The sequence below is a fragment of the Mus pahari genome, chromosome 17 (genome assembly GCF_900095145.1).
Source record: "Mus pahari chromosome 17, PAHARI_EIJ_v1.1, whole genome shotgun sequence".
NCBI lineage: Eukaryota > Metazoa > Chordata > Mammalia > Rodentia > Muridae > Mus > Mus pahari.
In genome coordinates, this window is record NC_034606.1 from 9,356,013 (window position 1) to 9,375,695 (window position 19,683).

A 19,683-nucleotide genomic window follows, 5' to 3' on the forward strand; every position below is an offset into this window, starting at 1 on the left:
CAGTCAAATGAGCTTTGAAAAATATTCACTACACAGATCATCTAATTCTGTCTCCCACACATTTTACTTTCCATCCTTATACTTCACAGGCTTAAAAAGAAATAAAATTTTCTTATTAGGATTCTTAAATATGAAAGAAAAATTTGGGTTTCAAGTAGTAAAAATTTTATATAACTTTTAAACTATATCTACCCACAAGACCATTACATGAGACAAATGTGACTGTAGATGTCCTTGGCAGAATGTCACCTTCTTGCTATTGACTCTCGAATGTCCAATGTCTGAGACACTCTAAACATACACTTGCTTCATTTCTCACAGGGGACAGATATTTTGTATGTAACAGGAGAGGGTGTTTCGTTAATCATTTGCGACATAAGAACCTTTAAATAGACTTTTAGAGGTTTTTTTTTTAGTATTTTAAGTTGTCTGTGAGATTTTTTAGTATGGTTTTCAAATTTAGATAAAATGGGATTCATTACAAAATATGAAACTATTAAAGAGAATGTTCAAAATAACTCATTTACATAGTGACCTTTGTCCTACATCTTGTCCAAGTTTGACTTGTGAGCTCAAAATACACAAGCCTGTGTCGTATATGAAACATAATGATGATGAAATAAAAATTCTCAAGTGGAACCTGTTGCTGTCTGTATGGTCCATTCTCAGCTACGAGCTTTCTTTATTGGAGACTGAATGTGGGCTTTCTTCTTTTAGTTACTGTCAGCTCTAATCATTTATTTGAATCAAGGTCTCCTAAATTAATAAGTGTTCTCTGTCATTAAGAGACATGAGAAGTTTCGCTTCCAGCCTGTCAATGGTCTTTCTTTTGAGTTTAAAATTGAGAGCAAAAGTTAGATTTATTTAATGCAATAGCCTTTAGTATTCTTGTGCTCAACCCTGGTGTGATAATCTCTATTACCTGGATGACCATATACGCTTATGCATTTGTAAAATGACACTGCTCACCAAGGTAGGACTGTGGAATACTGAGGTTGTTTTTAAATCCCTTTTCTAGAACATTCAGTTTCATTTTTCTGCTGGTGACCAAATATCCAATAGTCTTCTCCTTACAGACAAATCAACTCATCAAACACAGAAAATAATAGAAAATTATTGGTAACAACTCTAGTTCTGTTGTAAGGATGAGATAAATGTCAATTTAATTGTGTCTAGTAATGTATGAACTGTACAATCAAGCACGAGAGTGTGCTTCCCAATTTCCGTTAATGTGTATTTGCCATTTTGCCACCTATATCTAGACAGGAAGTAATTGATAGATGGGTAGAATGTGAAAGAAACAGGAGGCAGGTGGGTGTATGAAGAAATGAACCCACAGAACTGAGAACACCGTACAGCATGGTTTAATAGTTTTCTACTAACTGAGCAAGGATCTTTATCATTCAGCATCATCATTAGATCCTGGAACATTTCCCCGAGTAGAGCTACCCCTAAATAACATACATGCTGCCATGCATATTTATTCATGCATGTACTGGGCAACTACAACGTGAGAATGCCACACACTGAAGGCTCCCAGCAGTAAATGGAGAGCCCAGGGCAAGCAAGAAATCGTGGAGTGCAGTGTTTGGTTGCTCAAATGGTATTTAGCCTATTCTACTACACAGGAATCTGAATGGCCAGGCCTCCAAGATCAGAAGAAGAAAATAGATGGGGAGATATCTGCCTCAAGTGCCTCCAACTCTGACCAAAATACTAGAAGTATTTTAATTAATAGCAACAATGATAAATAAAAGAGGAAATGAGATAAGAGGTCCCTGCCCAAGGCCCAAGAAAACAAGGCTTTTCTTCTCAGTTTTACAACTCTCTGTGTGACCTACAGAAGAAAAGTACATGCAAATAGTACTTTAAGTTCCAGAATGCACTTTGGCTTTTCCAAGCAAAACTGCCTACTGATAAACCCAAGAGGGAGATCATGAATTGAATGGAAGCTCTTTAAAATGGCAACCCCCTCCACTCTCATGTAAAGTAATTGTAAGCCTTTCTTTGGCATTTCAAAGTTTTTAGATAAACCGTCAGACTCAATTAAGCACCGTGACTTCAAGAAGATGGTATGTCTGTTGAGCAAGACAGGAGGGCCTCCAGACAGGGGTCTGTGTGGTCTGTCACCAGACCTGCAGGAGGGACAGAGCCTGGCTATTGTGTTGCACTGGGCAATACAACCTATTGCCACAGCCAATTTAACTATGAGCTTTAAAGCCTCAGCGAGAACAAATGGCTAAGACAGAGCATGAGGAAGGCGCAAGTCATTTGGTGTGGAAGAATTAAGGCTTTGTCTACAAAGGCAACTGCAGAAACTTCTAAAGGCAGACTTGTAATTTAGGATTAACAAGAGGAGACATCATGGTTAAAATCCTGCAATTCATTCTGTATGGGTTAAGGGCAGAGTTCACAGAGCTGGGCTCCCTTCGATTTGCCTGCTAGTCCTGAAGTGTGCCACTGTATAGCCCTGTGAAAATGGCCCCCTTTCTCCATGCCTCAGTTTCCTCATGGGACAAGTCCGTCAGGTAAATACTGCCTTACATTAATTTTCAAAAAATATTTAATAAGTTAATGCTTGTAAAGTTATTCCCCGGTTTCTGGTAGTGGTTAACGTGCCCAATACAGTATCTAAAATCATCCCTGGTAATATCTAATATTTAACTCATAATTATTGTGTAAAAAGCTAAAGCAAAATAATTTATGTGAATTATGCTCACATCTAAAACAACTCTATGGCATACATAGCTATTTCTTCGATTTTATCCATAATGAATCAGAGAAACAGAGAAGTTAATGAGCTTGCCTCAGGCCACACAGCAAGTAACTACCAGTCAGGATTCTAAATTCCCGTGGTCTGGTTCCGGTACACAAGTTTTATCAGTGGGTTGTATCATCTCTGAACTTGACATTGCCGCAGGGAACAATGTATTGGCTTTCATGTCTGTCCACTTTAGTGGGTTTACTCTTCAAAACAGACTGTAGCTTATTCATTTCCGCCTCCCTGTACTTTGAAGACTGCCTTGGAGGGACAGTGTATTTGGTCAGGTGACAGGCTAACAGGCTGCTTGCCTGCCCTTAAAGCTGAGTTCCTGATATTCCTGCTACATCCTTAATTTCAAGCTCTAACTCACTGCTGCCCCTCTGGAAAATCCTGACTTGGCCCCTCCCCCATCCTCGGCCTCCAGAAAGGGGCAGTCACTGGCTTTTCTGCCACAGCCTCTGCACTTCAGCTTCCCAGCATCTCACTCCACAGCCAGGCCAGCGGGTGGAGGCTCTCTCAGCTCTTCAACAAAAACAGGAGCTGAGAAAACACATGGGCGCAGAGATGAGCAGGGAGAAAGTTCTCTATCCTTCCTGCCCTGAGGTTCACCCTCTGCCTCTGCTTCCTGGGCCTTGGTTATGCTGAATTCTCCCAGCTGCAGAGTAAGCCAAGGGCAGGTTTGAAAAAGCAAGTCACCAAGGACTCCGAAGACCTGAAAGAGATGAGAGAAGGAGGGACAGATCGAGAAGGAGAGTTAGAGGGAGGGGAAGAGGAGGGGGGGGAAGAATAATAAGAAAGCTACTAGTCAACTTACGTGAAAAGTGACTTTAGGAAGTGCTCTCCCTCTAGGTATCTGGTGCCTACAGCCTCAATCTTCCCATCAGATGCCCTTCAGTCTTTTACTGAAGATAATGAAAAAGTCCCCAGAGATGACACCACGAAACTGGTATATTCGTTAAACTGTCCTCATTCAGAGCTGTCAGGTGTACACAAAATGGACACAACAAAGTTTCTTCGTATAGCTGACCCCTGAGAAGCTCTGCCAGAGCCTGACCCATACAGATGCAGATGAACACAGCCAAACCGAACCCCACTGAGCGCGAGGACCCCAATGGAAGAGTTAGGGGAAGGACTGAAGGAGCTGGAGAGGTTTGCAACCCCATAAGAAGAAAAACAGTATCAACCAAGCAGACCACCCCCCTCCCAAAACTCCCAGGGACTAAACCACCAAACAAAGAGTACACATGGGGGGACCCATGGTTCCAGCTGGATATGTAGCAGAGGATTGCCTTATTTGGCATCAATGAGAGGGGAGCTCCTTAGTCCTGTGGAGTCTCAATGACTCAGTAGGAAAATGCTAGGGCGCTGGAGTGGGTGAGTGGGTGGAGGAGTACCATCACAGAGGCAGGGGGAGGGGGAGGGGATGGGGGTTGTGGAGGGGAAACTGGGAAGGGGATAACATTTGAAATGTAAATAAATAAAATAACCAATAACAATTTTAAAAACATAAAAAATAGAAATAAAGCAAATGTCGCTTATGATAAAAATAAAATGAACAGCATGAAGAATTGGAAAATATCAACACACCTAAACAAGGTTGACTTTCTTTGACCCTCGGTAGAATTCTGTATAAAGTGAATATGGTACTTTCTAATACTAGAAAATCATTGACCATCACAGAAACCTATGTACAGACAAATACCAATGATGTGACAACAGATATGTAAAATAAGTAAAGTAACACACTTTGCCAAGGACTGACCACGAGTTATCTATTATTTTAGCACATTTTAGACATCCTAAGTAGGGTGGATCTAGACATTTCAAGAGTCTAGAACAGTGAGTGTGTTTGTCTGTTTTGGTGATTTCAACATTTGATAACCTTAAAGTGCTTTGTATCTTACAGATTCCATACTAACTTAGCAACAAATATTCAGTTTACCAACTGTTGGGTTTCTTTTTGTCTATCAGTAAGTCCATCGAGGATCTACCTGCTTCATATTTAATCACCTAGAAGCTCTACTGAGGATATTTGAAATACATTTCTTGGAACCTATGGGGCCTCTGAGGTTGTTGCTGGAAGGAGTGGGTAGAGTCCTGGGCAAGCCTCATCCTACATCTCCTCTTTGACCTTCCACATGCCCCTACATGACACAGATTTCTCTCAATTTCTTTGTTTGAAAATCAAGTTCTGTTAGTGTCAATTACTTCCAATGCATCAGTTTATTCATTCAGAAGCAGAGACAGGGAAGATCTTAAGGAAGCTAAGGATGTTGGAGGAGGGAACACTCCAATCAGAATATAGTGTAGGGGGAAAAGTCTATTTTCGAAGAAAGAAAAATAGAAGAAAAAAGAAAAACGTAAAGTCTATTTCTGATGAAAGAAAAACAGGAAAAAGGAAAAACTGTGAACTAGGAGTTAATAATGGAAAAAGGCTGAGTATGGTGGTGTGTGGTGTGGTCTCAGGCTACGGGAGGAGATGGGACAGGTAGGTTGTGGGGCTCGCTGACCAGACAGCCTAGACTACTTGGTGAACTCCAGGTCAAAGAGAGAACCTATCTCCAAATGAACAAACAAATTAGATAGATAGATAGATAGATAGATAGATAGATAGATAGATAGATAGATAGATAGATAGATAGATTAAATGAATAAAGGTGGGCAGTGTCTGATGAATGACCACTGAGGTCATCCTCTGAACATTGCATATATACACAAGAATGTGTACCTTCACATACATGGTCACACAGACACACATCCACAAGTAGTAAACTTCTATTATTAGTATTTTTGATTATTGAATATTCAACTTGCTATATATCTATTGAAGTACTGCTTGATCACTATTAAATGACTTCCATCTGATACTTCCATTCTCACTATTTAAAAATCAAAGGGAAAGAGAAAAAAAGACGATACTGGAGATATTGGTAATAAGACCCAAATTTTATATCTGACACTTTTGCAAGGATACAACATGGATGTAAGGCCTGATTGTTAGAGCAGATCTTGAGCAGAAGTCAATACCCACTGAGCTTCCAACTAGCAATCTGCATGTTAATAGTAGTAGGAGTGTTGACATGTCTTATAGCATCCTGGAACTCTTAACAATTTACAGAAAAATGTTATCTTAAGGATTTAAAAATATTTATTGATTTCATATATAAAATAATTTTTAAGGAATACGATTATAGTTTACCTCATTAGACTTTCATAAATAAAACGTAAGACTACATACAAAGCATATGCTCTTCACAATAACTTATTCTTCATGTAGCCTCAGCCATCTCATAGAAATATGTAAGTCTGATGTTCAGGAATGTAGAGCTATGAACATGTTATGAATAATTAAGATGTTCACATTAGAATCTTAATAATATCCCAGCTGCTAATTGACCACACACACATTGACGTCTGTGGTGACTTTTGTATTCCCTCAACAATTTAAAGCAAACAAGAACTAGAATTTCACTGGAAACATGGAGGATTTGTCTTACACCGTATTTTTCTAATAATGGCAAAAGAAAAGAGACCTAAACACATTACCAGTGGAATGATGAGTTTTGACTCCATGCAGCATTTGTATTTTAGAAATTGTTCATTTGTCTGATTGGAGGAAAAGATTCTGATCACTGGTTGGCAGCTAGGACCGATAAAGCCTAAATGCATCTCCCATCTAATACTTCAATGTGAAGTAAAGGAGCACATTCAGAACCTAAATAAACATAACCTCCAAATGCGGGGAACATAATCCAGAGGGGGCTTTGCTCTTTAGAAACTCTTTGATAACAGAGGGGCACATCTTTTGTACACATTGTAAAAAGATTTAAACACTGAGAGGCCCTTCTTCCCTCAGACCATGGGGCCAAAACCAAAGGGGGTTTGGAATTTCCCAACTTCACTGCAAAGGATAATCTTGTATTGGAACAAAAGTCATGGGTGACTCAGAATGTAATTAGTGTTGTGCATCTGCGCAAGTGGCACAGCATAGCTTGTGGTATTAAAAAGAGAAAAAAGGAAGAGAAATAGAAAGAAAAATAGGAAAAGGAAAGAGAGAAGAAAGAAAATAAGGCTCAGGAGAAGGCCATTCATGAGTTCATACCAGGCCAAAGCACTGAGCAAAGCAAACTTCCTAACTCAACCTGCTCTAGCAGGGTTGGTAATACCCTGCATTTGGCAACAGAGCCTCCCACTCCTTGCTCCGCCCTTCTGTCAACTGTGCAAGCCTGTTCACTTTCTAATGTTTAATCTGAAACAAATGAGAAGGAAGTTGTTTTCCATGTACACTGGATGATGCACTTGGAGAGGCTGACTAAAGTTCATGGTGGAGACCACGAAATGGTTCCGATGTCTTGTCACCATCCTTACTAACAACTCGGCCAACAGGATGGAACAGGCACAGGGAACAAGAGACCCCAGACTTGTTACTCAGAGGTGGAAACTTGTTTTCAGAACTGTTTTCCAGGTGCTTTTTTCTCTTTGACATGTATCAGCTTCAAGACTAGTTCTTTGTTCACATGATAATGAGTAGGGGGAAGAAACGACACAAAATTCCCTTATTTGTACTCTAAAATGTCACCTCACATCATGCCAAACAGCACGCCAAGAACTGGCTTAGTAAGGCTTTCTGCCAATTGGCAAAATCCTCACTTTGCCTGCTGGAGGTCATTGTTTTTCCCACACAACCAACTTCACAGTTTACCTTGCCATAGTCCCAATATCAATGCTGTCTCCTTTTATGATATAGAACAGGCTTAAGAATTTTTTAAAGGGTCCGATACTAAAATAAATATTTAAGTTCTACTGGACATTTAGTTTCAACTATAATTTCTCCATTCTGCCCTTATAGGACAAAAACAGCTTTGAACAATGCATACAAGAAGGAGGGTGGTTGTGGTTCTGTTGTAATCAAACTTTATTTATAAACATGGTGACAGACAGGATTTGGCCCAAGGGCAATGGTCTAATGACTTTTGATGTAGACGATGTAAAAGATACTCAAGTTGTATATCTAAGGGGTAATATGTGGAATATAGTTAAGCATTATTGCTATAAATGTTATTTATACTTTGAATAGCTCCACATAATTACTTCTTTCATTACTAGTTGAAAAAAAAAGTGTTTTCTTCCACTGGTATCCTTAAGAGGGGTTGGATCCAAGGGGTTGGCAGACACAATTTGTAGATGCTTAAGTCTCTTATTCAAAATACCAGAATATTTCATATTCCTCATATACATTATATACTTAAACAACTCTGGAATTCTTATAAAACCTAACATAGCCTAGTGCTGTGTAAATGATTGCTTTACCATAGAATAACAAAATGTCCATGTGTGGTTCAGTCCAGATTCATGTTTTTAAAGTATTTTTGATCTGAGGATGGTTGAATTTGTGGATATGAAACTGTGTTCTCTACCCACTGTCTTAGGAAATTTTGTCAAACAGTCATTAAGCAATCAAAAGAATAAATAATGCAGTCAATAAAAAATTAACCAGCAATTAAACTTTTTACTTCATCATACATCATGCCTGTGATAATCAAGCCATTCCTTATTGAGGCCCTATTATGTGCCACACATGCCTTTAGGTATAATGGAAATTGAATCAAAAAAGAGACAAAAACTGTGTTATAAGGAACTTTACATGACGACAGATGGCTAAGGCAGAATAAATAATTTGAAAAACAATACTTAATATTATGCCACATAGCAGTAAATGCCATAAAAATAATGTGGTTTTGGTACCTTCCCTGAGATTGAAGGTTAAGTCCCTTTTGTTGCAAGTAGCATGCACTTCACACAGAGCCCATGGATCTGAGCTGGTTATGTCCTGAAATCCTCCTCCCTAAAGACCAGTTTTCATGGTTCCATAATGTTCCATCCAAGCTTCCAAGGGCGAGAAGCAACCAATAGTCCTACCTAGCTATGACATCTATGAACCACAACAACCAGCAGAGCACAATAACCCTAAGCGTGTAGCATGGCACCCAGCCTTGGCAGTAACCGACAGCTCCCTAACTAGACTTAAGACCAACTCAACACGAGAAGAGTCAGGCCTACTACTGGAAAGCCAGCCAGCCGTGGAGGATTATGGAAGGCTAGGGACGTTGAGGAACTTTACTAAAGACGCATAATATCTAACTATAATCTAAAAATTCATCCTCGTGCCCACAGGTAAGTGTAGGTCCTACCCCTCAACAAAGAAACGTCTATTTGTAGCAAATGGAGGTCATTACAGAAAACCACAACTGATCCAAATGGAGAGAAAGGTGACCGTGCAATGTCCATCCCCAAAGCATATCTACAGCGCGCAATTCCTGAACTAGGAGGAGAGGAGATGTGGGAAGAATGTAAGAACCAGAAGACCAGGAAATTTGATGTGAGAATGTGTCTCCTAGAAATGTCAGAGTTGCTACACCCATAAAAGGTTCCTTATAATTTGTCCTTATACAAGACCAAAACACCTGAACAAGGATGAATCAATAGACATAGTAACAATGGAAAGAAGAAGCATCTCGGGGCTCCAACACTAAAGAGTCAGTTACAGGCTCCTAAGGAATGCTGAGTGGGAGCCATAGTCTTCCCCAGGAAAGAGACTTCCAGTTGATCATCTAATACCAAGAATCATAGACCTACTAATCAAATTATAAACAGACTGATCAAGTTGTACTTATATATTTAGGAATTAAACTATTAAAAACAAAGAGGTCATGAATTCAAAAAATATTCAAGGGTCTATACAGAAAGGACAGGAGAGAGGAAATCTAAGGTAGAAATGGTGTAATTATATTTTACTTCAAAAAAAAAACTGTAAAATAGGGCAGTGTAGCACATTAGCAAGTCTCTCAACAGTCTGAGGAGGAGAAGTTGGTTCAGAGAGAACTTCTGAAGGAGGGAAGACCTAAGAAAGACAGACAGATGCATCCAGGCTAATTGCTGAAGACCAATTTTCCACACTGAGTAAATAGCTTGTAAGTGCCCGAGGCAGGAAGGAGCTTGTGTCTTGGAGAAATCACAAGAAAGGCCATGCCATTTGAGTGTCTGGAATGTCCTTTGAAGGTAACAATGATGAGGCCAGAGAGCTGGTCCAGAGAGGATGGGGAGGGGCTTTGTGTGAGCAGTCGGGGGTTTCCTTCCTGCATAATGGGGAGCTATGGGAAGATTTTAAGGGAGAAAGTAACATATTTTTTAATCGTTTTAAGTTACATAAACCAGTAATTACATATGGAATGAGCACTATGAAGAAGAGGGTCTGTGTGAAATGGTGGAATATAAGGGATGAAGGCGGCCTGCAGTTTCCAGGAAAAGGACATGCCTTGGCCCTAAACTCTGAGATCTACCAAAAGAAATAATACTGTCCATAAGCTTGTAGTGAGTCTATAATAGCACAACTTTCCAGGTTCTGTGGAAGAAAAGATAGCTAGGCATTTTAGCCTAACTGGTGAGCTCCAGGCCCACAAGAGACCCTTTCTTAAAAGTGGCAAATAGAGATCCTGAGACAATACTTCCAGTTGTTGTCTGAACTCCACACATGTCCACACATACCTATGCTCACATGTATGCAACATATGCAAATAATAATAATTATAATAATAATAATAGCAATAGTGACAATCAAACCTTCTATAACCCTAGCTTTTAGGCTGCTGAGGCAAGAGGGTTGATAAGCCCTAGGTTTGAGGAGACCCTGGACTACACTACATAGTGAGTTCCAAGTGCTGCCTTGTGGTACAGAATAAGATCTTGTTTTAAAAAAAACAACCAAACACAAAAACCTACAAATAAACTGCTTCAGCAGCAGCAGCAGCAGCAGCAGCAGCAGCAGCAGCAACAACAACAACAACAAATTTCAAGAGCAGCCAATGAGATGGCTCAGAGGTGAAGGTGCTTGACACCAAGCCTGAAGACCCAAGCTTGATCTCTGAAACCCATGTAACAGAAGGAAAAAATGGACTCTTTTCCTCTAACCCCCACAGGAGAGGAGGGACATTTTAAACTCCCCACCCCCACCCCAGGAGAATAGAAAATTGCAAAAACCGAATATCCATTTCTATTCCCTGTTAGTTACCAAGATGTGGTCACTCTCATTCATCTGGTACCACTGGAAATATTTCCAAAAAAAGAGCTTTATAATATAGGAGCCACAAATAATATAGGAGCCTCAAATGCAAACATCTACTGTGATGTTAAATATATATTTACCCTGCTCTCTTTCTGCCAAGTGCTATCATCCTACATCACATTGACAAAGGAACAACCATTGAAATGGACCTCCTTGAATTAAGCCCCTTACGTCAAGAGAGCCATGCCATAACAGTTCTCTCGCATAACTTGCTTGTTCGTTGTAAAGCTACAAAAGTTGAGAAATGCAAGTTGAGAGTCCTATAAAGTATTTTGTGGGATGGCCAGTATCTTACAATGGATGTTTTTAAAAATCCACTTTACCAGTGTTAAAGGATATGAACAGATTATCACAGCAATGGTCTGGATTCCTATTGCTTTGGTAGCACTTTTTTTTTTTTTTTCCTGCATCATGAGCCTTCCTGACAGCTATCATCATACTTCGATTAATATTTTTTTGAATAAATGGCTGAACTAATTTGATGTATCTACACTGTTTGCATTAGTTCCTGTACAACATTACTTCTTGACTTATAGCAACTACTTCAAATAAAAAATAGAAATGCGTAAATTGTAAGTATTGTCTTCTGAGTAATTACAGTAAAAAACGTGCACATGCATTCAAAACAAACATATTACATGAAGTTTGGAGTCTAAGTTGGAGAAAACACCAATTAAGGGAAATTTACTAGAGAGTCTTTACCAAGTTCTTTGATGAATGCATTTATTTGGTTACTTGATCCTCCAACCAATCACATTAACAATGACAAAAGATATGCAAATTCAAGCAGACAATAGTCAAGCCAACTGCTCAGACTCATACCACTTCAATCTTATTTAGCTTGATTTATTCTTGTGAGGATTGATATAACCAAGAAACATTTTAATACTTATGCTTGGCTATAAGTTGAAAACTATGCCATAATCTCTGACTAAAAACAAAGCCAATGAGAGTCAAATTTATTTCACAAACAAATTAATATATCAAGGGTGTGCATGACGTAAGCCCAGGAGAACTGTGCACTTGCCCTGTCACTGCTGAATAACTGCAAAGCAACAACAGAAAATATGCATCACTGTGTGAATCACTATTTTGGTTGTATGCTTAAAGCAAACAAAACATTACATTTTTGCTAGAATAGCTCATTCATGATTTAGAACTACAATGCCCTCCTCAAAGCACCCAGATTGACCATGATTCAGTTCTCATTGAAAACACTGTAGATGGGATATTGAACATAATAACAAACTATTAAACCAAAGCCATTTATTCACTGTAGAATGAAATGCTGCCATAGGAACACCAGATGTTCTATTATAAACTAATTCTATGAATAGTGCTGGAAAAAGTGTCTAACATCCTCAAAGACTGTTGCATATGTTTCGTGCCACAGTCTTAACTTTTCACCTGTGATCTGTAGCAGGAAGCTGCAGTTCCAAGTCTGGGAACTCCAGAAGTACCTAGTTCCTGGTCACACGCTGAAAGAAATAACTGTGATCCTAGTTCAGTCCCTAGTGGACAAAAGGAGAGCTACCACCAGGGAGGAGTCAGCAGCAGGCAGAGCTAAGTGACTGGGACCACACAGAACAGAAGTTGGCCTTTTCCCATCCCTTCTCCTCTCAGAGGGTTTGCTGTGGTACCAGCAGCCTACTCATGATCCTTCTGCTCACATGGAGGCAAGTGTTTAGCACACATCCTGGAAGAGAAGTGTTTGCAAATGCTGTCATGGCTCTAGAAACGTGGACTTACCTGTTACATAGCTAAACAGCGGTTAGAGAATGAGCAGAAACAAGAGCTCACCATGGAAAAGGCAAGTCTTAACTGCAACTACAAAATGTTCTATGGCTTATGGAAAAAAGACCCACAAGAGATCAATGTTACTTCTATAAATGGGGATCAAATATGCACTCAGTATTAACGTTTCCCCGGGAGACTGAGGCTCCCAGATGGCACTGTCTCTGTCCCTAACCCAGGGAACCCGGGGCTTGTCAAGAATTAGCACAGCCTTCTTGTGTTCAGCCCAATCTGCAGGTGCACACAGGAGACACCATGGACTCAGTTTCTACCCGCAATGTAGGCAAAACCCCTTTCTTACAATTGTCCCATCGGAAGCTATTTTCTTGATTTCAGGTGTCAGTCCTCATATACCACTTGTGAAGTTAAGTTCCTTTAACTTACAAATACTGTCTTTCTAAACGAATACAATATGGGTACTTTATACTTATTCTCATTTCATACTTTTATTAAAAGTTGGTGGGGGTAAGCATTTTATGAAGATTTCCCATGGCAACTCACAAAATTCCTTGTTGAACATTCCATTTGAACCTCTGTTAATATCACCTATGATTTCCTTTTACACCACCTTGCTCAAGAAGTGCGCGCTTACTTTTTCAAAGTTGGGCTTTGACAGTCCGAATGCCTAAGATAAACTTTAGAAAACAACAGGGTTGGCATAAAATTTGCTAATGTTGGATGCACATTTAGGAAGCCACAGGATCAGAGGTTCCCACAAGCCCAGGACCCTTGGCTTACCCAGGAAGTTGAGTCCAGAGAGGGAGCCTTTTTTCTTTTGCAAACACTGCCCCCCGGAGCAAAAGGTAAACACAAATGCCCCCTACGGAACTCTGAGCTCCCTGCAGAGAGGGAAGGGAAAAGCTCGGAGCAATTAGAAACCGAAAGCGATCACTTACTTTTTGCAGCCACTGAGTATAATTTTCCATCACATGCTCCAGATGCTGAAGTTTCTGGGAAGAGAAATCCGGCTCCACGTGTGGAGCATCCCTTTGCAGAGCGTTGGTGTTGTACTGCTCTGTCGCACTCTCCCGGCAGTTCCCGTCGTGTTCTGGAAGAATGAAAGTGTAGGCACATTGCCCATGTTGAATCCGGTTATATCTTCTCCCTCCGTTTTCTGGATTTCGGCGCTGGTTGCTGCACCCTATGTGAGTCAGAATGGCAGCGAAGAATGCAAAGGAAAGGAAAACTGTCATTGTACTGCCAGCGCTCGCCTTCCGTGCCTCCTGCAAAGCTTGCTCTTCTCTTCTGACCTTTAAACTAGTTCTTTATTTCAGGTAAAACTGCTTGTTTGACTCTTTTCCCCGTTAAAGAAAGCGTTTGAAGAAGATCCACAGAAAACTAGCCATTTGTTAGCTTTGTTCTAAAAAAAAAAAAAAGCGTTACTTTAAAAAAATTTTTAACTGTAATGATAGTTTCCTTCGTTAAAACTTGAGATATTTATTGCAATAGTAGCTTAGATTTATTGTTTCCTCTCTGTGTAACCGTTCAGCGTGGAGCCTGCCCGCGTCAGCTGCGAGTACATATTCTAGCCTCTACCCTATCTGCAGCAGATCTGCAATCTTCTCCCAGACCTCAGTGAGTTTTATTAAGGTTGCACATCCAAGCCAAGCTGGAAGCAGGCAGCCTTCACAAGATGACTTGACAGGAATGCATGAGTGTGCCCCTGTGCTAAGGATTGCTGATGGCTTTGGGCGGCGGATCGGCTTACAAATTGGCTAGATGCGCATGACCTCGATCATGTATGGGCCTCCCGCCCCCTTCCGCAGACAATTGCCTTGAGTCCTTAGCAGATGCACGGAAAATCAATAAACAGAACAGTCCACCTTAATACGTTTGGGTGTGCTTGCTGACCTACTAAAATCTAGCAAGCTAGAAGCATCAAAGTTTTCAAAGTTACTGTTTAATTGAGAAAACCTAATTTGGCACAATCTCCAATGGATTTTTTTATAATTGTGTAAAATTATTAAATTAAAAAAATTTACTCCAGAAAAGACATTTAAAAACTATTTTTAGAAATGGCATTCTCCCTTTGTATTTACATAGGCTTTAAGGAGAAGAAAAGAATCAAAGGATCAAATTATCAAGGAAATTACCATAATTTGTCACTCAAAGCAACATATCACGTGCATACTAAGTAGTATTTTGAAAGCACCTTTTGGGATATGGATTTTAAATGAAGCTGGTTTCTTGGTCAGAATGCAGCTGCTCACATTCTGTGAGTATAAATTGAGCAACTTCCCTACAACAACAATGTGGTTACAGTTTAAGACAGTGGCCTGAGAATTATTAATTCCTGTGGTCCATGCTAATCATATATTTCACAAGAACCTCTGGCATTGCTATGGCTGTCTTTAACACTGGTATGGAAATTCCACACAAATCCTCTGTGGCTACAGAGGCAAACCATCTGAGAACAAGCATGTATCAGGTATGCCAATGGCTTATACAAGAGAAACCTCTGTGGTTTTATTAAGAAAGAAAGCCATTATGATCGGAAGGTGCTTTCCTAAGTACAGAATATAAATATTTGAATAAAGGTACAGTCAAATGCAAAGACCAGGAGATGATTACGGAATTTAGGATGGAATCAGGATATGTGCGTACTGGATGTATGTACACGCAGGATTTTCATTAGGAACTTCGTGGGCTTTGGAAGCGAAAGAGCCTCTGCTCTCAGGCATGTGTACAAACAGAAGCCACAGCATGACTCTTGAGTCCTGGAATGGGGGCAGAGCAGAGGGTAAGGGCAGTGGTGGCTACAGATGCATCTTTGGGAAGGAAAGCATAGGTCAAAACTGACTCCAGAGAGGCGGTAGTTCGCTTATGGTAAAGGAACAGTGATGAGATTCATTGGTCCTTTCCACACCAAATAACACGCTTCTGAGCAGACTGGTACATTATGCCGAACATAGGCGCAACGTTCTCCGACCCTCCAAGAAACTTGCCTTATTACAAGAGTCATGGGAAAGATTGCTCTTAGGCAGCGATGATGCCACTTGAGAGTTTGCTATTTATCACCTCACCTTAAGCACTCCTTATGTATTATATATATATATATCATTTAATCATGGCAACAAACCCAAGACACAGGTATTATGTTTAACTCTTTGGGTTTTGAACCTAACTGTCTTTGACAACCTCTGAAAGGAAAAAGGAATCTCGAAAGTTAGCCACTCAAAGTGGGCTGCTTGATGGTACCCAGGAAAGAGAGAATTATCTAGCTTACCTATTTATTTTTAAAATGTAACTCATGTAGCCAGGATGACCATGAACTTCTAATGTCCATGCTTTTACCTGCTACTCCTATATCAACACACCTAATGTATGTGCAGTGCTGGGAATTGAACCCAAGGCTTCCTGTAAGCGAGGCAGACATTCTATTAACTGAACTATTTTCCCAGCACATATATGATGTAATTGCTTCTCTGCAGCGTTCCCCCCCCCCAGTGATGGGTATCCCCTATACGACCACAAGTATGAAGCAGATTGAGAAAGCATTGCTTCCCAGCAATGCTTATATTGGGGAAAAAAATCATCCATACAGAGACGAGTGTCCAAAAACAACACCTGTAAGTGCTTTGTTAAAAAACTAAATGCAGCTGAAAACTGGCAGGGAGTTAATGGAGGAGTGGTGAGGTCTCTAGTACAGCGCCACTGTGTTTCCAAATGGCCATGATGGTTGGAAGTCTGTTCTCTGTGTGTCAGAACCTGCTGTCCATGTGAATTCTGCAATCTGAACAAATAAAGAGGAACTACAGTTTCCACGGGGAAGCACGGATATCTAGGAAGAGGTAAAATAAAGCAATTCTAAAAGAGGTGAAGGTGGCCAAGAAAAAAAAAATGATTCAAAGTTTTTGCCAGAAAAACTAAATCCACAGTACGGTAAGTGCTAGTATCAATCTAGATAAAATGTCCACAGATTAGACCCAAGCAGGTAATAAACACAAAGATGTCTATAAACCCTTTTCTGAAGCTCCAGTTGCAGGGCAGTGGCGGGTCTGGGGAGTCCCCCACTCATTGAGGTTAACATGCTCGGGGGGCCTTGGATCTGACCAAGGGTGACAGTTGTCTCAGCTCTTGAGAAGTACTGTGCAACTCGGGGAGTGATTGAAAGAACAAGCCATTACAATTTCTTCCTCCCTCACCTCCAACCTTTTTATCATTCTAAAGAGACAATCACAGTAAATTAAAGACTGGGATAGGCTAGCTTTGACCATTATTCCAAGGCATATCTACATGCCATATCTACACACAGTCCTGTAAATGCTGGAGTTTCCATTGAGAGCAGGGACCCCTATAAAATTGGTACTTAATGACACTGTGTCCCAAGAAACAGGCTTTTTTTGTTTTCTTTGTGAAGCTTTTCTGATTTCAATAAAGTATAAGTGTCCATAACCTCTTCTTCATATCTCTCACCGTCTTGTATTTCTAATTGCTTATTTGATTCACTTATTTTGTTTCTTGCCCTTTCTACCTCTGAGCAGCTAAAATGGTCTTCTTACCCTTGATTCCCTAGCACTTAATTTGAAATGGTGAAGGGTTAATCGAAGGAACAGATGGAATAATTTATTACTTAACTGATGTGATCTGGTAACTACAAGACTGTCCGCATCCGCTGTGTTTGCTAGGTAAACTTTTCTAGAACCTCTAAGAAAAAATGGAGTACAGTAAATCTAAACTTACCCTAAAGAATCAGATGACTTAAAACAATAGTATAATATCAATACATATTATATAAAATAAATAATTTAAAATTGTTTAAAATAATTTAAACATATGTTTTTTATTAAATGTTTTGAACCTGCACAATGGTACGTTATTATATCATCTTGCATATGAGAAAATTAGGTCATATAAGGGTTAGTTAACAAAGGCCTGTGACTATTTATATGGCAGAGCAAGAATTTCATCTTTAAGTTATCTTAGTCACACGTTTCTCAGTGAAGTACATTACTTACAAGAATGCTTCAGTATTAGGGCTCAAGTAGAAGGTGTTTCTTAGCATTCGGGATGCAGGAACAGCAGGCATCTATTCTCAATGCCAGTCTAATAGATTCACGTTATGATTGTCCCAAATAGGCTTAATACTAAATCAGAACACACTGGTATTGTTGTCCCATCTGCTCACCAAGAGGGACACAGGCTATTCAGGCTGTACTGAGTAATTAGTCCCACCTGAGGTCACTCACAGCCCTTCTGTCATCTGTAAGTGGTAAGATCATCCACAGCAGATGAAGATACTACACAAAGCTGACCCAGAAGACACAATACTTCCTGGTAACCAGCAGCAGGTCATGGCTACATGTGAAGCTGCTAAGGCTAATTGAAAAACCTGGCTGAACGCTGTAGACGCTGAAGAAGATGAGCTAGGGCTGGAATCACAGGCAGATGAGAAAACTACTGCTTAGATATAGAACTACCTTCTGTGGAAGAAATTCCTAGTAATTAGTGAAGGTCTTGCCTGAGAAGTTAATTTTTAACCACAGCAAATGAAGTTAGAAAGAGCTAAGGCAGAATTTGCTCTAAGAAGGGATGGGAGGATTAAAAAAAAAAAAAAAAAAAACTCGGGCAAAGATTTGGAAATGGAGACCTAGAGTAAGAGGAGTTTGGATGCTGCGTGGAAATGGGGTCAGAGGAGAGGGACTTGTTAGTATTAGCCACAGGAGGACAAGACAAGGGGACAATTGGGGTAAGATGGTATTTCCTGTGGATAAAAGGGCCATTGGTCCTTATTTTCTACATGGGAACAACATATGGATTAAATGGACTATTACTGTGAACAAATAGGTCAGTGTTCTGAATGCAGGGACTTTCTTATTGATGCCTAACTCATTTTCTTGGCACTGAGTAGACCTTGGGTAAGTACCATACGGCAGACTAAAGGCAAATTCATTTTAAATTTCAATGCTGAAAACGGAAGACATAGGAACATCACTTGGGTACTAAGACTGCAAAAGGAATCCCAGATGTGGTAGCAAAATAATACCTAAAAGTTCTGGCCATGTACGGACATGGACAAAGATGGAAAAGATGAACATTTTTGAATTACCTTCTGTCATGTTATCACTTGTCATTTATATAGTGGAGGGGCACCTAGCAGGGAAAACAGAAATGAGCTTTAATGGAGCAGAAATGCAGACACCAGCAATTCCTGTGCACTACAATAGAGACAGACTACCATTTGGGCACCCATTAAGTAGAAATTTTATTAGGGCAAAATTATACATAGTTCATTTGCAAAATGACCTTCTCTTTCTGTTTTTCTCTGTGGAGGTGTACTTGTCTAGATAAGAGAAAAGGAAGCCTCTCTCTGTGTGTGTATCTCAAACTTTTCCAACTTTAGAAAGAATAGTTTACATACTCTCAAAAGCAAAACTGTTTCTTAGGAAAGTCTGAAAATTCCCTTCTGTGGGTCATGAATACCAATGATAGCAGGGTCTTTATAAATAAAAAGCTGATAAATAATGATTGTGGTGGTTTGAATGAGGCATCCCCATAGGCTCAGGTATGTAAATACATTTTCATTCATTGGTGATGCTGTTTGGGGAAGGTAGTGTGGCCCTGGTGGCAGATGTTGATGGTCTTGTCCCACTTCTAGTTCACTCTCTCTTAGTGTTTGCAGATGAGGTTGTAAAGCCTCTCCGGCTAATCTGGACTTTTTGTGAAAACACACGTAAAAATGAACCATCCTTCCTTAAGTTCCTCCAGGTCATGTGTTTTCGCACAGTAACAAGTGACTAATATTGCACCCAACCATAACCACTCAGCTAGGACTTAATGACTTTGGACTTTCTGTCCATTTTGATCTTGAGATGAAAGTGACTTCTACTCAGACTTCAGTGAAACATCTTTCATTCACAAGTACTACACACAAATTTTAAAGTATTTTAAGAAATACTATTCCTATTTTTGTGTGAAGTTTCTGTAGAGAATAGGAGTAATGTCTGCTTAACTTATATGAGATGAGAGAGAGAGAGAGAGAGAGAGAGAGAGAGAGAGAGAG

The 19,683-nt window shown here is 39.9% G+C and overlaps 1 protein-coding gene across 2 annotated transcripts in view; it reads right to left on the minus strand.

The window, feature by feature from the left end:
- The window catches only part of Angpt1 (angiopoietin 1), a 229,582-nt gene extending 215,189 nt beyond the window's left edge, over positions 1-14,393 (minus strand). For both annotated transcript variants that reach the window (XM_021216218.1, XM_021216217.1), the window contains exon 1: positions 13,577-14,393. In XM_021216218.1, the coding sequence (XP_021071877.1) occupies positions 13,577-13,873 (297 nt within the window). In that variant the 5' untranslated portion in view covers positions 13,874-14,393. The remainder of the gene's footprint in view (positions 1-13,576) is intronic.
- Between the last annotated feature and the right edge of the window lie 5,290 nt (positions 14,394-19,683).